General features: G+C 33.0%; 1 protein-coding gene across 2 annotated transcripts in view; it reads right to left on the bottom strand.

The window, feature by feature from the left end:
• Positions 1–603: 603 nt before the first annotated feature.
• The window catches only part of LOC138308161 (tripeptidyl-peptidase 2-like), a 28,497-nt gene continuing 11,854 nt past the window's right edge, over positions 604–17,246 (bottom strand). The window contains exons 15-30 of one of the 2 annotated variants that reach the window (XR_011206086.1): positions 16,789–16,865; positions 16,112–16,218; positions 14,605–14,759; positions 13,694–13,810; positions 13,053–13,153; positions 12,260–12,359; positions 11,780–11,917; positions 11,175–11,416; positions 10,751–10,829; positions 10,077–10,225; positions 8,172–8,271; positions 7,739–7,869; positions 5,921–6,140; positions 5,384–5,503; positions 3,119–4,917; positions 604–3,086 (exon numbers count right to left, since the gene is read on the bottom strand). Coding sequence is in view for 1 of the 2 variants with exons in the window: in XM_069249098.1 (XP_069105199.1) it covers positions 4,828–4,917; positions 5,384–5,503; positions 5,921–6,140; positions 7,739–7,869; positions 8,172–8,271; positions 10,077–10,225; positions 10,751–10,829; positions 11,175–11,416; positions 11,780–11,917; positions 12,260–12,359; positions 13,053–13,153; positions 13,694–13,810; positions 14,605–14,759; positions 16,112–16,218; positions 16,789–16,865 (1,926 nt within the window). In the remaining variant the exon portion in view is untranslated. Of the gene's footprint in view, positions 4,918–5,383; positions 5,504–5,920; positions 6,141–7,738; positions 7,870–8,171; positions 8,272–10,076; positions 10,226–10,750; positions 10,830–11,174; positions 11,417–11,779; positions 11,918–12,259; positions 12,360–13,052; positions 13,154–13,693; positions 13,811–14,604; positions 14,760–16,111; positions 16,219–16,788; positions 16,866–17,246 lie in introns of both variants that reach the window. The other variant, XM_069249098.1, reaches the window with a different exon arrangement.

Genomic DNA, 17,246 nt, shown 5'->3' on the forward strand with positions numbered 1-17,246 from the left:
TGCCTGAGTCTATCCTTTGTTTGAACTCGGACATAATCCATATGGGTCAATTATATTTGACCAATATTCCAATTAAAAGTAAAGATATCATTCTTGTGAATATATTATACAATCGGTCTTTATCAATTCATAACTTGAAATGTAAAATATGGTCCTATATTGCGTTTTGCTGACTCAGCATTTTGTTGTTTTGAAGACAATAATGCAAATTCTTACTTGATAACATATTTTCGGTGTACACTGATGCGTTATTCTACCATTGTTTGGTATTTTTAGTGAAAACGACAATGAAAAGGTTTATATATTTGAAGGAAATTGATATTTTTAGTGTTTGTAGCGGCCATTTTGAAAAAAAATCTATTTCGTTAAAATTTTCGAGACAATGTAAATGTTCTGCAAAATCACGAAGTAATTTTCACGAAAAAATTCACTAGACGGTATTTAGATTAGAATGTACATACATGTAGATCCTTTGTCTTAATCGACTACTTACCGAACTATGATGGTAATAACATCCCATAAACATGTACAGTACGGTGCAATAGAGCTCAACTTATACAGATGAGACGTAAACTATAGAACAAACAACAATATCAACAATAATGACTTATTACACTTTGTATTTTTTTCCGAATTGCACTTACACTTCTTTTCTCACAGCGTTTCACATATTCACACGTTGTACAAATATCACTTACATTTACCTCCCATAACAACACAAACGGTACGACGAAAGTAGATATACAGGAACCGGACACTACTCTTCACAGTGTGGGTCGTGTATACCATCACATTTAGAGAGAAAATAAGGGTAACCCAGTATTTCATTTCACTACTTCACATATATAGAGATGTCAACAGGTTCGCCAAATTAATATCAATATATTACAGATCTATTTGAAACCGACACATCAAGGTATTGAGTGATTATTCCGTCAGCACGACTTACGTTACAAAAACTACTATTTATCATGCATCATACACGAAACATATCAAAACATATAAAATCAATTCGCTGTTAATCAACATTTGTACTGCGTTTTCATCCTTAATTTGTAGATTTCCTTGCATTGATGCATGAAGAAGATAAATATGTGATGATTTGATAAATAAAAGTTCTCAAACAGATATGTTTCAGACTTTTGCATTTTCTAAAATGTCTAACCTTGAATGCGTTATAAGTTTGAGATCTGAGTGATTCTACTCCATGACGGTGATAACTTGCACAGTCATTGTTTTACCACTTGCATTGAATATACATTATTGTCCATTGGCTAAAGTTATCTCAAAAATACAGATTATAACATCGGAGCGCAGCTTCATTAACACTCCTTAACCTTAAAGAGTTCCTTACTCAGAATTATCCATAGGAAAGCATAACAAAGAAAACAATCTTAACTAAAATAACTTTTCCTAACTTCAATTTGAAACGGATAATATAATTTTAAGTCAAGGGATTCCTGTTCAAGTTAAGGAATGTTGACGAAATTGTGTCTTCTTTGACTAGACAAATAAAACACCCGTCCCTCTACATGCCAGCAAATTAAAGCAAACAAACAAAACAAGCAACATTATTACTGATATATTCTAGATTATTGAGGAGTCTTTACTAAGATTTTAAAATAAAAAATATACATGTAATATACCTTCATGTTAAAAACAATTATCGAAAATATCTATATTAATATAAATTATAGATAGCCATACAGAAAAGTAGCATTCAACATACAATGATATACCTCATGACATACACCATATCCCTAATATACCAGACAAATCACAATTTCTAAAACTACATTGCTCCTGAATCATAAAATCGAAAATTGGAATATAAAGGACATTTCAGAGATTAAACGAGACGTGTTTAGATTTTCCTCCGAAATATTTTGTTGTGTGAAACCATTACAACAGGATTTGGGTAACAGGTCAAGTTTATATTAACATTCTCCTAATATAGAGTTACTTATACCGACAAATGATTGTCTTTTGGCGACCACTAAACATCGCACCCTTTGATTACCTGTATTGGAAAGAAAATGTATCAATAAAGAAAATAACCAATCAACAGTTTATATTATCCCGGAGGGTCAACTTCTATGAATTTGTTTTTGATCACTTAATTGCAGGCAAAAGAAATCTAGTTTAATACCGTATAGTTATATAACTTTGGTTATACATGCCGTATCTTACTCGCTATAATATGTTTAATGTACATCACTGTGATCCAGTTGTACAGACAGCTACCTGTTAAACATATTACATAAACAGAGGCTAGTTCTCTAAATATCCCAATACTACCACTGACACTAACAAAGAAGTGACGATTCTGTTGTAAGTACGGTATGTTTACTTTGTATCTTTCACAAAGTATATACAAAACATGTCAACCTGTATGTGTAATATTTGGTGTGTTTCATTCATTGATTAATACTACAGCGATATATTGAAGATACTAAGTTTATCTGATATCCATGCAGTATAGCAAATAAGATAGACTAAATTGATTGACCAATAAACACAATTTCATGTTAATTGTCTACAAAATATTGTATTAAGAAGATCATGACTGCTTAAACTCTATCCGATACTTGATTGTTCACAATATCACATGAACGACAATTTAACCAGTTACAAAATGTAACGTTTATAAGGTAACAATTAAGCAGACAAAGAAAAAGATTTTGCTACATTAGTATAGAATTTTGGCAGTCCATTTACTTATCCATTTTCTTTTAACATTAAGCAGTAAAATAATTAATGTTAAATCAGTATTATAAACATAGCATTTAAAATGCCGCAAACAATTATGCAATGAAAGAGTACTTAGTCTAATTAAGCCATTTCTCATCTAAGCAAATCTTAGATTTACAAGAGAAATTATCCAATCTTGATTAAACAAGACTTTAGCTTAGCTTTAGAATCTGACATAAGTTCACTCATATGGCTGTACACTCTTGCATTGATCATGTTTTTCTCTTTTAATCTTTTTAATTCAATACGTTTCGGTTTTTTAGTTTAACCTCCTATTAACAGCCAGGGTCATGCAAGGACGTACCAGGTTTGTTGGTGGAGGAAAGCCGGAGTACCTGGAGAAAATCAACCGACCAGCCGTCAGTACCTGGAAACTGCCACACATGGGATCCAAACTCGCCCCCAGAGGTGGAGGCCTTGTGGTATAATATGTCAAGACATCTTAACCACTCGACCACCACGGCCCCAAATTAAAAACTACACAAGATAGTGTAATATAACGTATTGTACAAAGTAGTACAGTACTGTAGACAAAGAAGTGTATCACCACATTATAGTGTAGATATGTTAGTTGGTCCCAGAGCAGACAATAAGGTTTAAAAACAACCATGCTGTGCTTCTACACATACTGTATAACATGAAATATCAAAAGTTATTTTTATACGGATGGAGCTTACAAAGCTTTCCTTGGAAATGTTGATACAGATATCATACAGAGTTTAATAAAACAAAAATCGGTAACTTTTTGAATTTTTTTTGTTAAAACAGCATCCATTAAAAGAACAAATTCGAAGTTTCAATACACGAAACAAAGAAACAGTATCTAGCAAAGCATATGAATCATTATTTGACAGATTTCCATAATACCAATTTGAAGCGATGTACAAATCATTTATGAATGACTAAATGCTTTTCATTTTAATCTGTGAATAAGCTATCCTTTACCAGCTGTGATATCTAGATCATGAAGTCAAATATTCCAAAATAATGAACATCAATAGATACTTTCTGATAGTTTGGCCAATTGTTCCCATGGCCATGTTAATTTTCTGCAAAATATGAAAAAAAAGTACAAGGAATACGTAGTTGATGTCTTTGTGACGCATGCTAAATAATTTTCTTTGAGAACAATAAATGCGTTTACATGAATTAATAATGTTCTGCACAATTAATTGAGGATGCTTTGTGTAAAAATCAGAAATTCTCTGCAAAAGATTAGATGTTATGAAATTAATAAAAGCAGGGAAATATTGAAATCTTCAAAAAAAATTTTTTGTATAATAAAATATAAGGTGTAAAAAAACATGGAAAATATTTATACCCAATCTAATCAACTGCACTTTTTTTCTAATTTTTGACATATCCCCAAGTTCCTTATTACAGTATCTGCCCTTCTTTGTAGACTTACCTAATCATACATACATATAGTTTTGTATCGGGCTAAAACAGGACTGTTCATCATGTAAATGGTTAATTAACACAGTACATACTAGATGGTAACATCAATATATGCAGAGATAGAAAAAACTAACAGCTCATCAGCTGCCAATCAAACTGTATGTCACTTTGTATTGTGTATGCTGCAACCTTTGCTCTGACAGTAAATGGGTACACATGCATGTGTGAGCCCGAGGAGTGGCTAGATACCAGCTGGCGATTTATCAATTAGCAAGGTAAGCATGACAATCACCTGTAGCGATAATTTGCATAATAAAATATGCTTATGCCTTGCCACCTTACTATAATGTATGCAATTCATATACAGCATGCACAATTATATGTGTTAAATAAGCATTTACATATTAATTATATCTATCTATACACTCCCAACTCATATCATTAAGAATATGATGTGTCGTAAATTTGGTTAAAATTTTCTCACATACAATGCTACATCATTTCTATAGTTTTTTTTCCGTTAATCTAAATATTAAAGTTTTTTAAAGTCTCCTTTATTCTATCATTTTGGGGTGTGTGTGAGGTTTCCTAGAAACCAATTTTAAACCACACCTATCACATAAATACACAATAAAATGCCTGGGTTTTAATTGACACCGCCTAAGTAATCACCGTTCATCAAAACAGGCGCTGAGTGGCAGGGTACTTGACCAGTAACCAGTTATTGAAGTGACGAACACAGTGGTCCCAGCCCAAAGAGGTGTACATCTGAAACCAACATGTCCCCATGTTAACACAATACTAAATATACAGACTGTGGTGTATTCCTGTACAAAAACAAAGTCAAAAGAGTCTTGTTCAATCTGAATTAAGATTTCGTTTATGGTCCAAAATTGATACAAGATCATTAACATTTACAAGTCTGACCAGATAGAGCATTAAGCACAATATTGTAGGCATTACTATAGATAAAATAGTGTAAAAGTGTGGTAACTGTTTGTCAGGGGAGACACATCCAGTATATATCAATTGTAAATGACTTCTAGTAAGAATATCATCAAAATGCACATGTCAAACATCTTATCCAAATGCCACTGAAATCACATACCTTTTGTTTAACTATTAGTTCAAAGTTAATTTATTAAATGTTGAAAGAATTACTTCCAAGAATTACTTCCAACAAATGAAGATTTATAACAAAAAAAAAGTCCCAGGATTAAAACTATATACCCACCTCAATACACTTTTTGTCGTTTTCCTTCATATTTTTATCCTCTGTTTGTTTGAGCAACATTTTCAAGGCACGGCCAAATTGCTTGTGATAAATTGCATGACGAACTGAGAAAGTAGAGACCTGAAAAATAAACATGATTATTAGATAAATGGGGAATTAAATATTCTAAATAATTAGAATTAAAAGAGTCTAAATTTAAATCCATAACAGAATAAAATACTATTACAATTAAAAGTAATTGGATTTTTTATTGAATTGCACTGTAAACATGCATGTTTTAGTGGAAATCTTATCAAAATTTAGCATTTTTTCAGCCAGAATTAAAATTTGAGTGCACTTTATGTATATTACGATAATTCATCATTTCACTATTCTGTTCAAGATTGATTTTATGCTTTAATTGCGCCAAACAAATGGATCTACTTGTAATTATATAAATTAATGAATTGGCAATAAAAGAAAATTGTTCAAAACTAAATAGTAAACTATGTTAGCATTATCATCAACACACACTTTTCTGTGAACTACTCCACAAACCTTTGCGTCTGTGAGCTCCGCCCACTTCTGTATATCAGCCATGGTCTCCTCTAGGTCCTTCTCTGTAACAGTAGGTAGCTCCACAAACTGTTCTCCTTCCTCCTCTGACTGCTGAGTCTGTTCCACAGTTGTCTGCCCCTGGTCCAGCAGGATGTCCGCCTGGGCACAGCCCATCTTCACGAGAGCCTCTAACAATATCTCCTTCTCTTTCTCCATCTCCCTGGGGACAATTCAGGATTTTGATGGTCATAAAAACAGGGATGTTTATTCATATCTCTTTACAAAAATTCTCTCCTACCTAACCAATAACCAGTCTTATTACAACCTTGACTTTCAGAGGTTACTATCACTATCATATTTCCACCACTGGACTATGTCATAGCAACACCAATATTAAATAGGACATGGATAGGATGCCACAGCACAGGTCACTACAGCTTACTTCATCACTTGGGCATTAAATCAAATTACATAATATCATATTTTATTTAGGACGAAAATATTTGCGGACACTCACGTAAAACTTACGCTTTGATAGTGCTGGCATTAGGCCTAGTGTTAAGGATGTACTCCTCTGAGAAGTCAAAATTTTCTTGTATTAAACTTTTTTTCTCATATAGATTTTTTGAAACAGGAGTTCATACCATGAAAGAAAATGGAAGAAAAAACATATGTCCGTGCGCTCGTTTTTGAGCTATTGTCACTCAAAGATACCAAAATGACAAAATAGTGGATTTTATTGGAATTTTGCCGTTTTGACCTCATACACTAGAATTTAAAGCCATAATTCCCTAATGAGGTGTTTGATATGTATGGATGTTTGTAGAATTTATGTTCAAGTAGTCTTCATTAAAAATATACCAGTTATGATTAATAAGAGTCATATTTTTTCTCTAAATAACAACATATGCTACCCCTACCCCTTAATTTTGAGCTCCAAAATGCACCATTTTCAGCCATTTTTGTCAAATTTAACCCTTTATAGAAAAAGTTCTGGTATTAAACTTTTGTCAATAGTTTGCATATCAATAGGGAAAGGGTTGTTCTTTCTAAATCAGGCAGAAAAATGGGGGGTCCGTGTGCTTACTTTTTTGTTCCATTTAAATATTTGTTATTTTTCAATATTTTTGACTAAAAAATAAAAGTGCTCAAATTACCATTAAATGTAGAAATAAAGTGACAAAAGTGTTTCATTTCACACATTAATGTTTAATATTTTAAATAACTTGAACCCAGTGAAGATTTACAGCAAAAATTAACTCGATACAGCTGAAAATGCTGACGCGGTGATGATTTAAGTAAAAACAATTTAAGTAAAAAATGGGAAAACGGTGGCTCTACTCAAAGCCAAAAAAATACACAATTTCAAAATGGCCGCCAAATGGGTCATTTCTTAAAATCGCTGTGTAAAAAAATCTACTAAAAATAGAAGTGTAATTCTTTGACAAAATTTGCTACAGACCACATGCTACAGCTATTGATAAATCGTATTTGAAAATCTCATAACGTTTTTGATCTATGTTGAAACGAGACTTCAGCGGGACTGAAACCACAGAAGAATACATCCTTAATTACAGTTTATATAAAACTTATGCTTTGATAGTGCTGGCATTAGGCCTAGTGTTATATAAAACTTATGCTTTGATAGTGCTGGCATTAGGCCTAGTGTTATATAAAACTTATACTTTGATAGTGTTGGCATCAGGCATAGTGGTAAGTAAAAATTACGCTTTGATAGTGCTGGCATTAGGCCTAGTATTAAGAAAAACTTACACTTTGATAGTGCTGGCATCAAGCCAAGTGTTAAGTAAAACTTACACTTTGATAGTGCTGGCATCAGGCCTAGTGTCAGTCTTCATACCAAAGTAACTTGACAGTGCCACTTGGTCAATCTTAGAGATGATAAACTTGCACATGTCAATTATTGTTCCCAATTTCTTGGACCTTTCCTGTGATTGAAATTAATATTAAATAGTTAAATCAAATCAAAGGTATATAAATTTTATATCTGGTAGAATTAAAAAAACGGATTTCTTAAACTATATTCATGTACCTCTTTTTTCTTAATTCAATTTCGGGACAAAAGCAAACTCAAAATATTCCTTATTTACAATACCTGTACACTTACATTGAAAAATTAATGTTTGAAAAATTAATGTTTTTAATTCATAATCAATATCATTTCTAATTTCTGATAGTTAAATGACATCATTATTGTTTGTGTACAGATATTCCCTGCCTGAATACCTACCTTACTACTGTCTAGGGCCTGTAGTCTAGCCATGTAGAGGGGGAGATGGTCTGGGTTTTCATGTCTCACTTCCTCAAACAGGGCATGGTCCAAGTCAAGTCTGAAATACAGAGGTCACAATATAAACCACACCTCAAACAGGGCATGGTCTGAGTCAAGTCTGAAATACAGAGGTCACAATATAAACCACACTTCAAACAAGGCATGGTCCAAGTCAAGTCTGAAATACAGAGGTCACAATATAAACCACACCTCAAACAGGGCATGGTCTAAGTCAAGGACGAAATACAGAGGTCACAATATAAACCAAACCTCAAACAGGGCATGGTCTGAGTCAAGTCTGAAATACAGAGGTCACAATATAAACCAAACCTCAAACAGGTCATGGTCTGAGTCAAGTCTGAAATACAGAGGTCACAATATAAACCACACCTCAAACAGGGCATGGTCCAAGTCAAGTCTGAAATACAGAGGTCACAATATAAACCACACCTCAAACAGGGCATGGTCCAAGTCAAGTCTGAAATACAGAGGTCACAATATAAACCAAACCTCAAACAAGTCATGGTCCAAGTCAAGTCTATAATACAGAGGTCACAATATAAACCACACTTCAAACAAGGCATGGTCCAAGTCAAGTCTGAAATACAGAGGTCACAATATAAACCACACTTCAAACAAGGCATGGTCCAAGTCAAGTCTGAAATACAGAGGTCACAATATAAACCAAACCTCAAACAAGGCATGGTCCAAGTCAAGTCTGAAATACAGGGGTCACAATATAAACCAAACCCCAAACAGGGCATGGTCCAAGTCAAGTCTATAATACAGGGGTCACAATATAAACCACACCTAAAACAAGGTATCAGAACCGCAACACATTTTTTTAACATCAATACCAAGAAGAAACTTTGATTTGATATTTCAATATAGCAACAAAGTTAATAACATCAACTCTAAGAAACTTAAGTTTCACAAATTGATACTTTATCATCGTTACCTAGTGAGTGTATACTGAAATCATAAAGATTGAAGAACTGATGTGGCAGCTACAAAAAACCTCTAATTGAACATCCCCCACTCATTCTTTTTCATTGTTAACATACAATTGGTGTACAATTGGAGTACAAATAGAAATAGCATACTAAAATTATTTATTTTTTGAATGTATATCCTCTAAAAAAAAAAGAAACTAGAAATATGTCTGTTAGACATTAAGTGCTCGCTAACTACTTCCTGAAACTTTAATTTCCAGTATAATATGCATTTATAAGGCTCCGCTCCGAGATATTTTGCAAGCTCAAAAATGTAACAAATAATTAATAAATAACCCGCACATGTATACCCACAAATCTATATAAAATCATCCTTTAAAACAGGTGTACGTATGAAGCACTATCGCTCATTATCCCTGGGACTATTATTATTTACATCCTTGATGTATTGTAATAAATACTTTCCATCATCAAAACTTTACAGTGCTGTTAATGTGAAATTACTTTGAAATTTGTTAATTGTATTCTTTTATACATAGAAGCTCTTTTATTATCTTATTGATATTGATACTATAGACTTGTTTCGCTGTACAAAATGCATTGTAGTCGTCTGCTTGTACACATGGCAAAATTTATTAAACGGTATAAGACAGTGACTTCCGGTATCGTGTGCACAGTTGGAATCTGTGCATAGCGGATGTACAGACTGCACACTCAACAAAAAGGTAATAGTGTGAGAGTACGCTCGCACTAAAAATCTCTACTCAGTCTGATTTCCATCAATGATTTGTTTTCCACGTTGATGCTACAAATAGCCAGATTACAGGGCAATATGGTGATGTTCCATTGTAAACATTTCTCTACTAGCTAGATATACAGGTAGGTATCCTTGACAGAACATGAGCCTTACTTTGGTATCCAGTTGACCTTTAGATCTCTCATAGCCTCAGCATATTCCTCTTCTTTCGTTTTCTCTTTCAACTTCTCTCCTTTCTCTTTTCCACCATTCTTAACTTTACGCGGAGAGTCCGTCAACACATATCGGAATGGAACTGAACTCTGTTACAACAAAGAGAAGGTGATCAAATATTAATAATAATTATGAATGAATTAGATTCAAACTTTAAAGTAATCAGGTATGAAATATCTACTCTTTTAGACATTGGTTACATGTATACCAATGATACAGGCGCAATATAAAAGGCAGAATCAATCAACTTTCTCCAGTCAGAATCAATTCGTGTTATACTTATTTATAAAATGATATACATTTATCATGAACTTTAAGCATTTAACAATCAATTTCTCATATACTGTTAAAATATGTCACTTTATTTCAATAAGAAGTTGATAAACAGACAGGTTTTTAGTTTTCAGTCCCATTTTCATCCGATGCAGTAAATAATACCAGCATTTGCAAGTACTTGACATAAAATTAATGTGCTTCAAACAATTAAATTCTAATAATTATAGGGTTGAAATGCCTCAATATAATTCCATAAGTTGATAAACGGACAGGTTCTAAGTTACTAGTATACAGTATAATCACTAGATATGTTTACACAGTTAGGACTCGCTACTCACAGCTTTACTGAGAAGGTCATCCTTCAACAATGTCATAGTTCCTGTTAAGAAACAACCTGCTTTGGCTGCCTTTGGAAGTCTGAAACACACAAAAACATGTCATATTATATGACATGATACCAAATATATCTGCAAAACTTTGCACACCTAAGAAATCACTGTGCTCACTATTCGTGCTTAAATATCATTACTGCACCGTTAGATTATAAAATATATCATTGCTGATGAAATATGATATATAAATTTGCAACTCTAGGTTGATGACATGGGGTATCAAAGTATTCTAGACAAATTGACCATACGTTGATATATAATGATAAGCTACAGTGGAATCAACAAATACCACAAGAAAACAAGGTTCTTTATATTATATATTCAAATTCCAGTTTACAAATATCAGGTGTGAAACAAAAACTAAACTGACTTGTCTGTAGTTGTCGGGGTGACAAACAGAGGACAAAGTTGGTTCTGTGCCAATGTAAACGAGTTGACTTTCTTCCCAGTGAAGGCTTTCTGCCAGGTTCCATGAACATCTAGAGATATAGAGCTAGGGAGCTTGTGGTGTAGTAACAGCACAGCGTCCTTCATCTTCTCTAACAGGTCTCGCTTCTCCTGGCGTATCAGCATCACCAGTGTGTAATCCCCCTTGTCTAGCTTCACATTATACTGCAAAATAAAAGCAGGATCAACATTATTACAAAGAATACTGAATTCTATGCAATAAGAGATACACCACACATTTGCTGTTCAATGAAAGCATGTTATACAAACCTATAATTATGTGTAAATATCCAAAAATGCACATTTTGTTAGACAAAGTATGAGTAATATTCATTGCTAATTTTCACAGATTGGAAGTAATTATAATAGTAACAATAAAAACAAAACAACGGTGCCTTTAGATTAAGTCACACCACTTATACAATTTTTGACTACAAAGCTAGCTCTGCAATATAAAAAGTCAGTTAGACACACTGAGAAAACATATGATGTATAGAGTCAGATACAGTACTTGTGAGTTGTGTATACCTGGTGAGGGTAGGCGTCTCCAGATCCCATACACTGTTTATTGGCGTCGAAGATCATCCAAAACTGACTCTCATAGTCTGACTCGTACAGCAGTTCACTCAGCATAGAACAGTCTGGCATCACTTCAACATTCTTGTCCTGTGAGAGACAAAAAATGTAGTATTGCAATATTTTGTAATGGTTTTGTCCTGGGTAAAAAAATAAGCGCTCCTCCAACTTTTTGAAGCCTCAATTTCAATTGCCCAGGCATAAATAAAGACCAATAGGACACAAAACTTATAGTTTTCAATTTGCTCTAACTTCGTCTATTAAGCACGTTTTCACTTTTTCAATATTTTAAACGCCCTGGGTGCTTATTGGGCCGAATATGGTATGAGAAATTTCATGACAAGTTCACAGCAATGCTGAAGAAATACGTAAGGTAACAGAAATTTGTCTTTATTCATTAGCAGCAGTTTACACTTTGATCAATTGACTCACTATATGGAAGTTGTAGGTAAGCTCAATGCCATAAATTTGTCGATCTCCTGGCAGGGTATCTCTGGGTCCATACAGGCATCTCATCCTGTGTTCTGTTGGTCTGTTCAAACAATACACAGATGATATTCAATGAAGACAAACTTCAATATTAGCAATACAAACTTCTCTATACCAAAATGTAGTTATTACACATTTAAAAATAATTTTATATACCAACAGGGACCTCATTTCTCTGAAACTGTAACTTGTTAAAAGTCATTTACTCCAATACTTCATTTAGGTTTAAGTAGACAGCATCAATATGATACCAGAGTTTACAAAGATTGCTACTCGTGACATAACATAGTGATGATGCTAAGCTGATTACAATGTGACAATAAGAATGTTACTGCATCATTTCCCCAGAACTATGCTGTTTAGAATCGGTAATCCAACTATACAGCCAGTCAGTACTTGAATGCATAATGCTGATTAGTGATATGTCTAAAGATAAAGACATATTTCTTTCTGTATTACCATGTTATTTTGCTAAAGTGCTGACAAATTGTGTAGTTATCTACAGTCAGAATAAATACCATCTACTCTATAACTAATGAACTCTGTATAAATCTGTACATACAGAAAGGGACCTGATGGACATATAACTAACACAAAATATCATACCCATTTAAATAATCAAATAACAATGCACCATGATTTGTATTTACATTGAATACCATCTTGGTTTGAACATATAAATAAGACTATTATGAGCTCTCTATATAGACCTAGATTATTATCCTACTTATCATACCTGAGTGGTTGGACTAACGACTTCAGTGTGATTGAAGGTGATACATCTTCATTTTTCAGCAAGGCACGGACATTGAACCTCGTGATTCCTTCTGCTCCTTGCTAAAATATCAACAGAATGTGAATCACACCCATCTTGCATGATTGATACAGTAACACTTAGAACCATGCATGTAGACCACTTGGCTATATGAAAGGTGACTTTTCCTTGTTCCATGCGTGGAATTTATAGACAGGTTTAACCGTAATCATCATCATATTTAAACTTTCCGGTTCACTAAATTATTATTTCTTATCTAATACATGTTCCAAACAAAATGTTGAAGCTCTAAACTTCTACTGTAAACTACTTCATTTTCCTATTATACAATGTTTCATGTCTTTGTTATTTTCAACATATTCGGAAATACATAAATTTGTGATCAAGGGCTCTTATTGGCAATCATGCATTCAAACATGCTATAAAAGTATTTCCGTTATATTTGAATTCATGTTCAAACTCTAGCTAAATTATTAACATCTTCTTATGAATATAGTGTTTTTCAGTTATTTTAAGTCTTTAAAAAAATAGATTACAAAAAAGCAGATATTATGTTCATACAGCTAATAACCACTATGATATAAGATCTATAGATGTCATACCATAGTAGGTCTTGTGTTGTCCAACGTGACTCCGTGGAATGTGATTTTGTAACTTAGAGTTACCTCCCCTAGGTTAGCCCACCATTTAGCTATGCACATCTCTAAGGTACTGTTGTCCTGTGGTAGAGAATAAACATATAAATTGGTGAGTATTGGTATTATGGTTATGTGTAAATGTGATGTTATTAAAGATGCTCCACCGCTGACAATTGGTATTTTTTCACTATAAAAAACAGGAGCAGACGAATTAGTATTTTTCTTCAGTTACAAAATTTACTTACTTTACACCATTACCACCATTGAAACGTTTGAGCTTCTAATTTTACTTCAAGTTGAAAATACAAAAAATAATTTATTGCATCCCGAAAAAAATCTGTGGCACTATATCCTATATAGAATAAAGTGCTGATTGTGCATGCATCAAAGGCAAAATATATATTATTTTTTGTGTTAATCAGACATATATATACAAGATTAAACACCAATTATTGTTCTAATGATGAATGCCATTTATGCTCTTTCGGCGGTGGAGTATCTTTAAACAAAACACATTGTTTTGATGATTTCTGCATTGATAGCATTCTGACAAATAATGTTTGCACCTACAACAATTACTCAGATTGGTACACTAAAAATTGAGATTTTGCCACCAAATCAGAATTGTACAGTATTTGATTCTTCAACAACTGTAAGAGTTTGAAAGTCATTTTTTCCATGTAAAATTTGACGAGTATCATGTTATTTATATAAAATTAGCAATATGACACCATGTAGATCATTTTGTGACATCAGAGATTGTGGAAAAATATCCACTCATCTTTTTTCTCCAAATGTATGTTGCCTTGTGTAGTAGACACAAAGAAAATATAAATTTCAAATTACTTAAAAATGCAATTTACATATTTACTTACAACAACTTGAAATGCCTGAGTAGTCTGCCCTTGACTTGATATCGTCACAAATTTTTCGAATTCAAATTTCTTGTATTGATATTGTTGAACCACTTGCATGCCGTGAAGTAACATTCTGCAGCTTTTGTCTTTGTCCAGCGACTTCACGTTTAACACTGGGAACAAATATGTTTTAAATGTAATTGTAATATAATATGATAACATTACAACTAACATTGAAATATTTTTACCTTGATGGATGAATATGAATTCCTCATTCAACTGACAAAACAAGCAAATTCGTAGAATTTCCATCCCCTGCTTTCAGGACATATTGCAGGTAAACATTATTGAAGTTAGGTTTAACCTTGGTTGAAACATGCCGTGGCAATCAGACTTGGCCAAGCCCTTAAGGCATTTGACCTTGTTACCAAGTTTTGAAGAAAATCGGTTAATATTTATTAGAGTTATTGCAAGTGGCGATCAAATTTGGCTGAGCCCTTAAGACATTTAACTTTGTTACCAAGTTTGAAGAAAATTGGTTAATATTTATAACAGTTATTGTACGAAAGTGGCAGAAGATGATTTTTTTTAATTAAATCAAAGGACCATAACTCTGCTATTAAGATCTGCCAAAAGTTGTGATCCAACTTGGGTAAGCCCTTAAGGCATTTAACTTTGTTACCAAGTTTTTACAATATTAGTTTTAACATTTGTTAGTTATTACACAGAAACTGCAGAAAAATGACATTTGTAGTAAATTAAGGGCCATACTCTGATAAATAACATCTGCTGAAAGAGTTGATCGAACCTGGCCAGGCACTTAAGGCATTCAACCTTGTTACCAAGTTTGAAGAAAATCGGTTAATATCTATCACAGTTATTGTACAGAAGTGGCAGAAACTGACTATTCTTTTTATTTAAGCAAAGGCCCATAACTCCGCTAAATAAGGTCTGCTGAAAGTCGCAATCAAACTTGGCCGAGTCCTTATGGTATTTAACCTTATTACAAAGTTTTAAGAAAATCAGTTTACATTTGTTACACTTATTGCACGGAAATGGCAGAAAATGACGTTTTTAGTAATTCAAAGGGCCATAACTCTGCTACATAAGGTTCATCGACAGTCACGATCAAACTTGGCTAAGCCTTTAAGGCATTTAACCTTGTCACCAAGTTTGAAGAAAATCGGTTTACATTTGTTACAGTTATTGCATGGAAATGAAGTGTTACAGACAGACAAACAGACAGACAGACAAACCAAAACTAATATCCCCCGTTTCAGAGAAAGCGGGGGATAATAAAACCATATCATTTAAATATTCTAAGTATGTTTACAAAGAGAAGATAGTCTTCAATTTCAGATAAACAAGAATAATATAAAGAATTCTAAACCAATCCTTCTTGATTGTAAATCTTTAAAGGTTTAAATTGGTAGAGATGCCATGATCTCTTTAGAAAATTACCTGCAACAGTAAATCTTTAAAGGTTTAAATTGGTAGAGATGCCATGATCTCTTTAGAAAATTACCTGCAACAGTAGCTCCTTGAGGTACCTGGATGAAATGTCTGTGAATTTGACCTGGTTTGAACTGTACGTCGTTAAAACTCATCTCATACGTAGTCTCATCATTAACCCTGTGGAGACAACATTAAAGTGGTAGAGATTATGATAATCAATCTACTGTGGTGTACCGTATATGTTTTGTATATTAAAAAAAATGGTATCACACTACACTGTAGGTAAAGTATGATAACTCAATGGAAAGAAAGGGTAAACTATATAACATTTGATGAAACAAATTTAACAATGTCAAGTTCGAATTTAAAACTGATCGCAGAAAATGCAACAGTTTTTTCATTGGAAATTGATTACATTAAATCTTAATCATATTTAATACATACTATAAGTCACAAAAAAACAATTTCATCAAAATATGAATTGCTATATTCTTAAAGTCATTGATTTATTCTATGAAACATTAAACTGACATTTCTATATTCAAGAAGTACATATATATATGAACATTCCTTAAAATTAAGGAATCCCTTAACTTAAAATTCTCCATAGAAAGCATTACAGATTTTAAGTAAGGTTCCTTAACTTTTGTAATGCTTTTCTATGGGGAAATTTAAGTTAAGAATTCCTTAAAGTTAAGAAATGTTCATGAACAGGGCCCTGCTTAGTTAATTTGATGTGATACTCACTTGGCTGGTTTGATGACAGTGATTGGTATCCTAAACACTGGCCCTTTCTCCACACAGCTCACATCAAATGCACAAATCTGAATTGTTACATCAGTATGTATTTACATTGAATGACATATAAAATTATCAATAACAACATTTTTTGTGTCTTTTAGAAATGTTGAAGCACTAGTCAGTAATACTTTTTATTATTGTGTTTATTGATTTCACGGACAAAAATAAATAGTCTTCCCCGGAAAATTGTAGATATATATATAGGTAATTGCATTGACTTTCCCACATAGTGTAAACTACAGACTGACTTTCTAGACAACTGACCAAATAAACTACAGGTCAAACAACAAGATTGAATTCCCAATAAAAAAGAATGACTTACTGGATAAACAACATGTCTACTAGATCATAGAAAGATTAACTGCCTGGTTTAGTTACATATTGCTAGTATCTGTACAAACGAC

This window comes from Argopecten irradians, chromosome 14 (assembly GCF_041381155.1).
Source record: "Argopecten irradians isolate NY chromosome 14, Ai_NY, whole genome shotgun sequence".
Classification (NCBI taxonomy): Eukaryota; Metazoa; Mollusca; class Bivalvia; order Pectinida; family Pectinidae; genus Argopecten; species Argopecten irradians.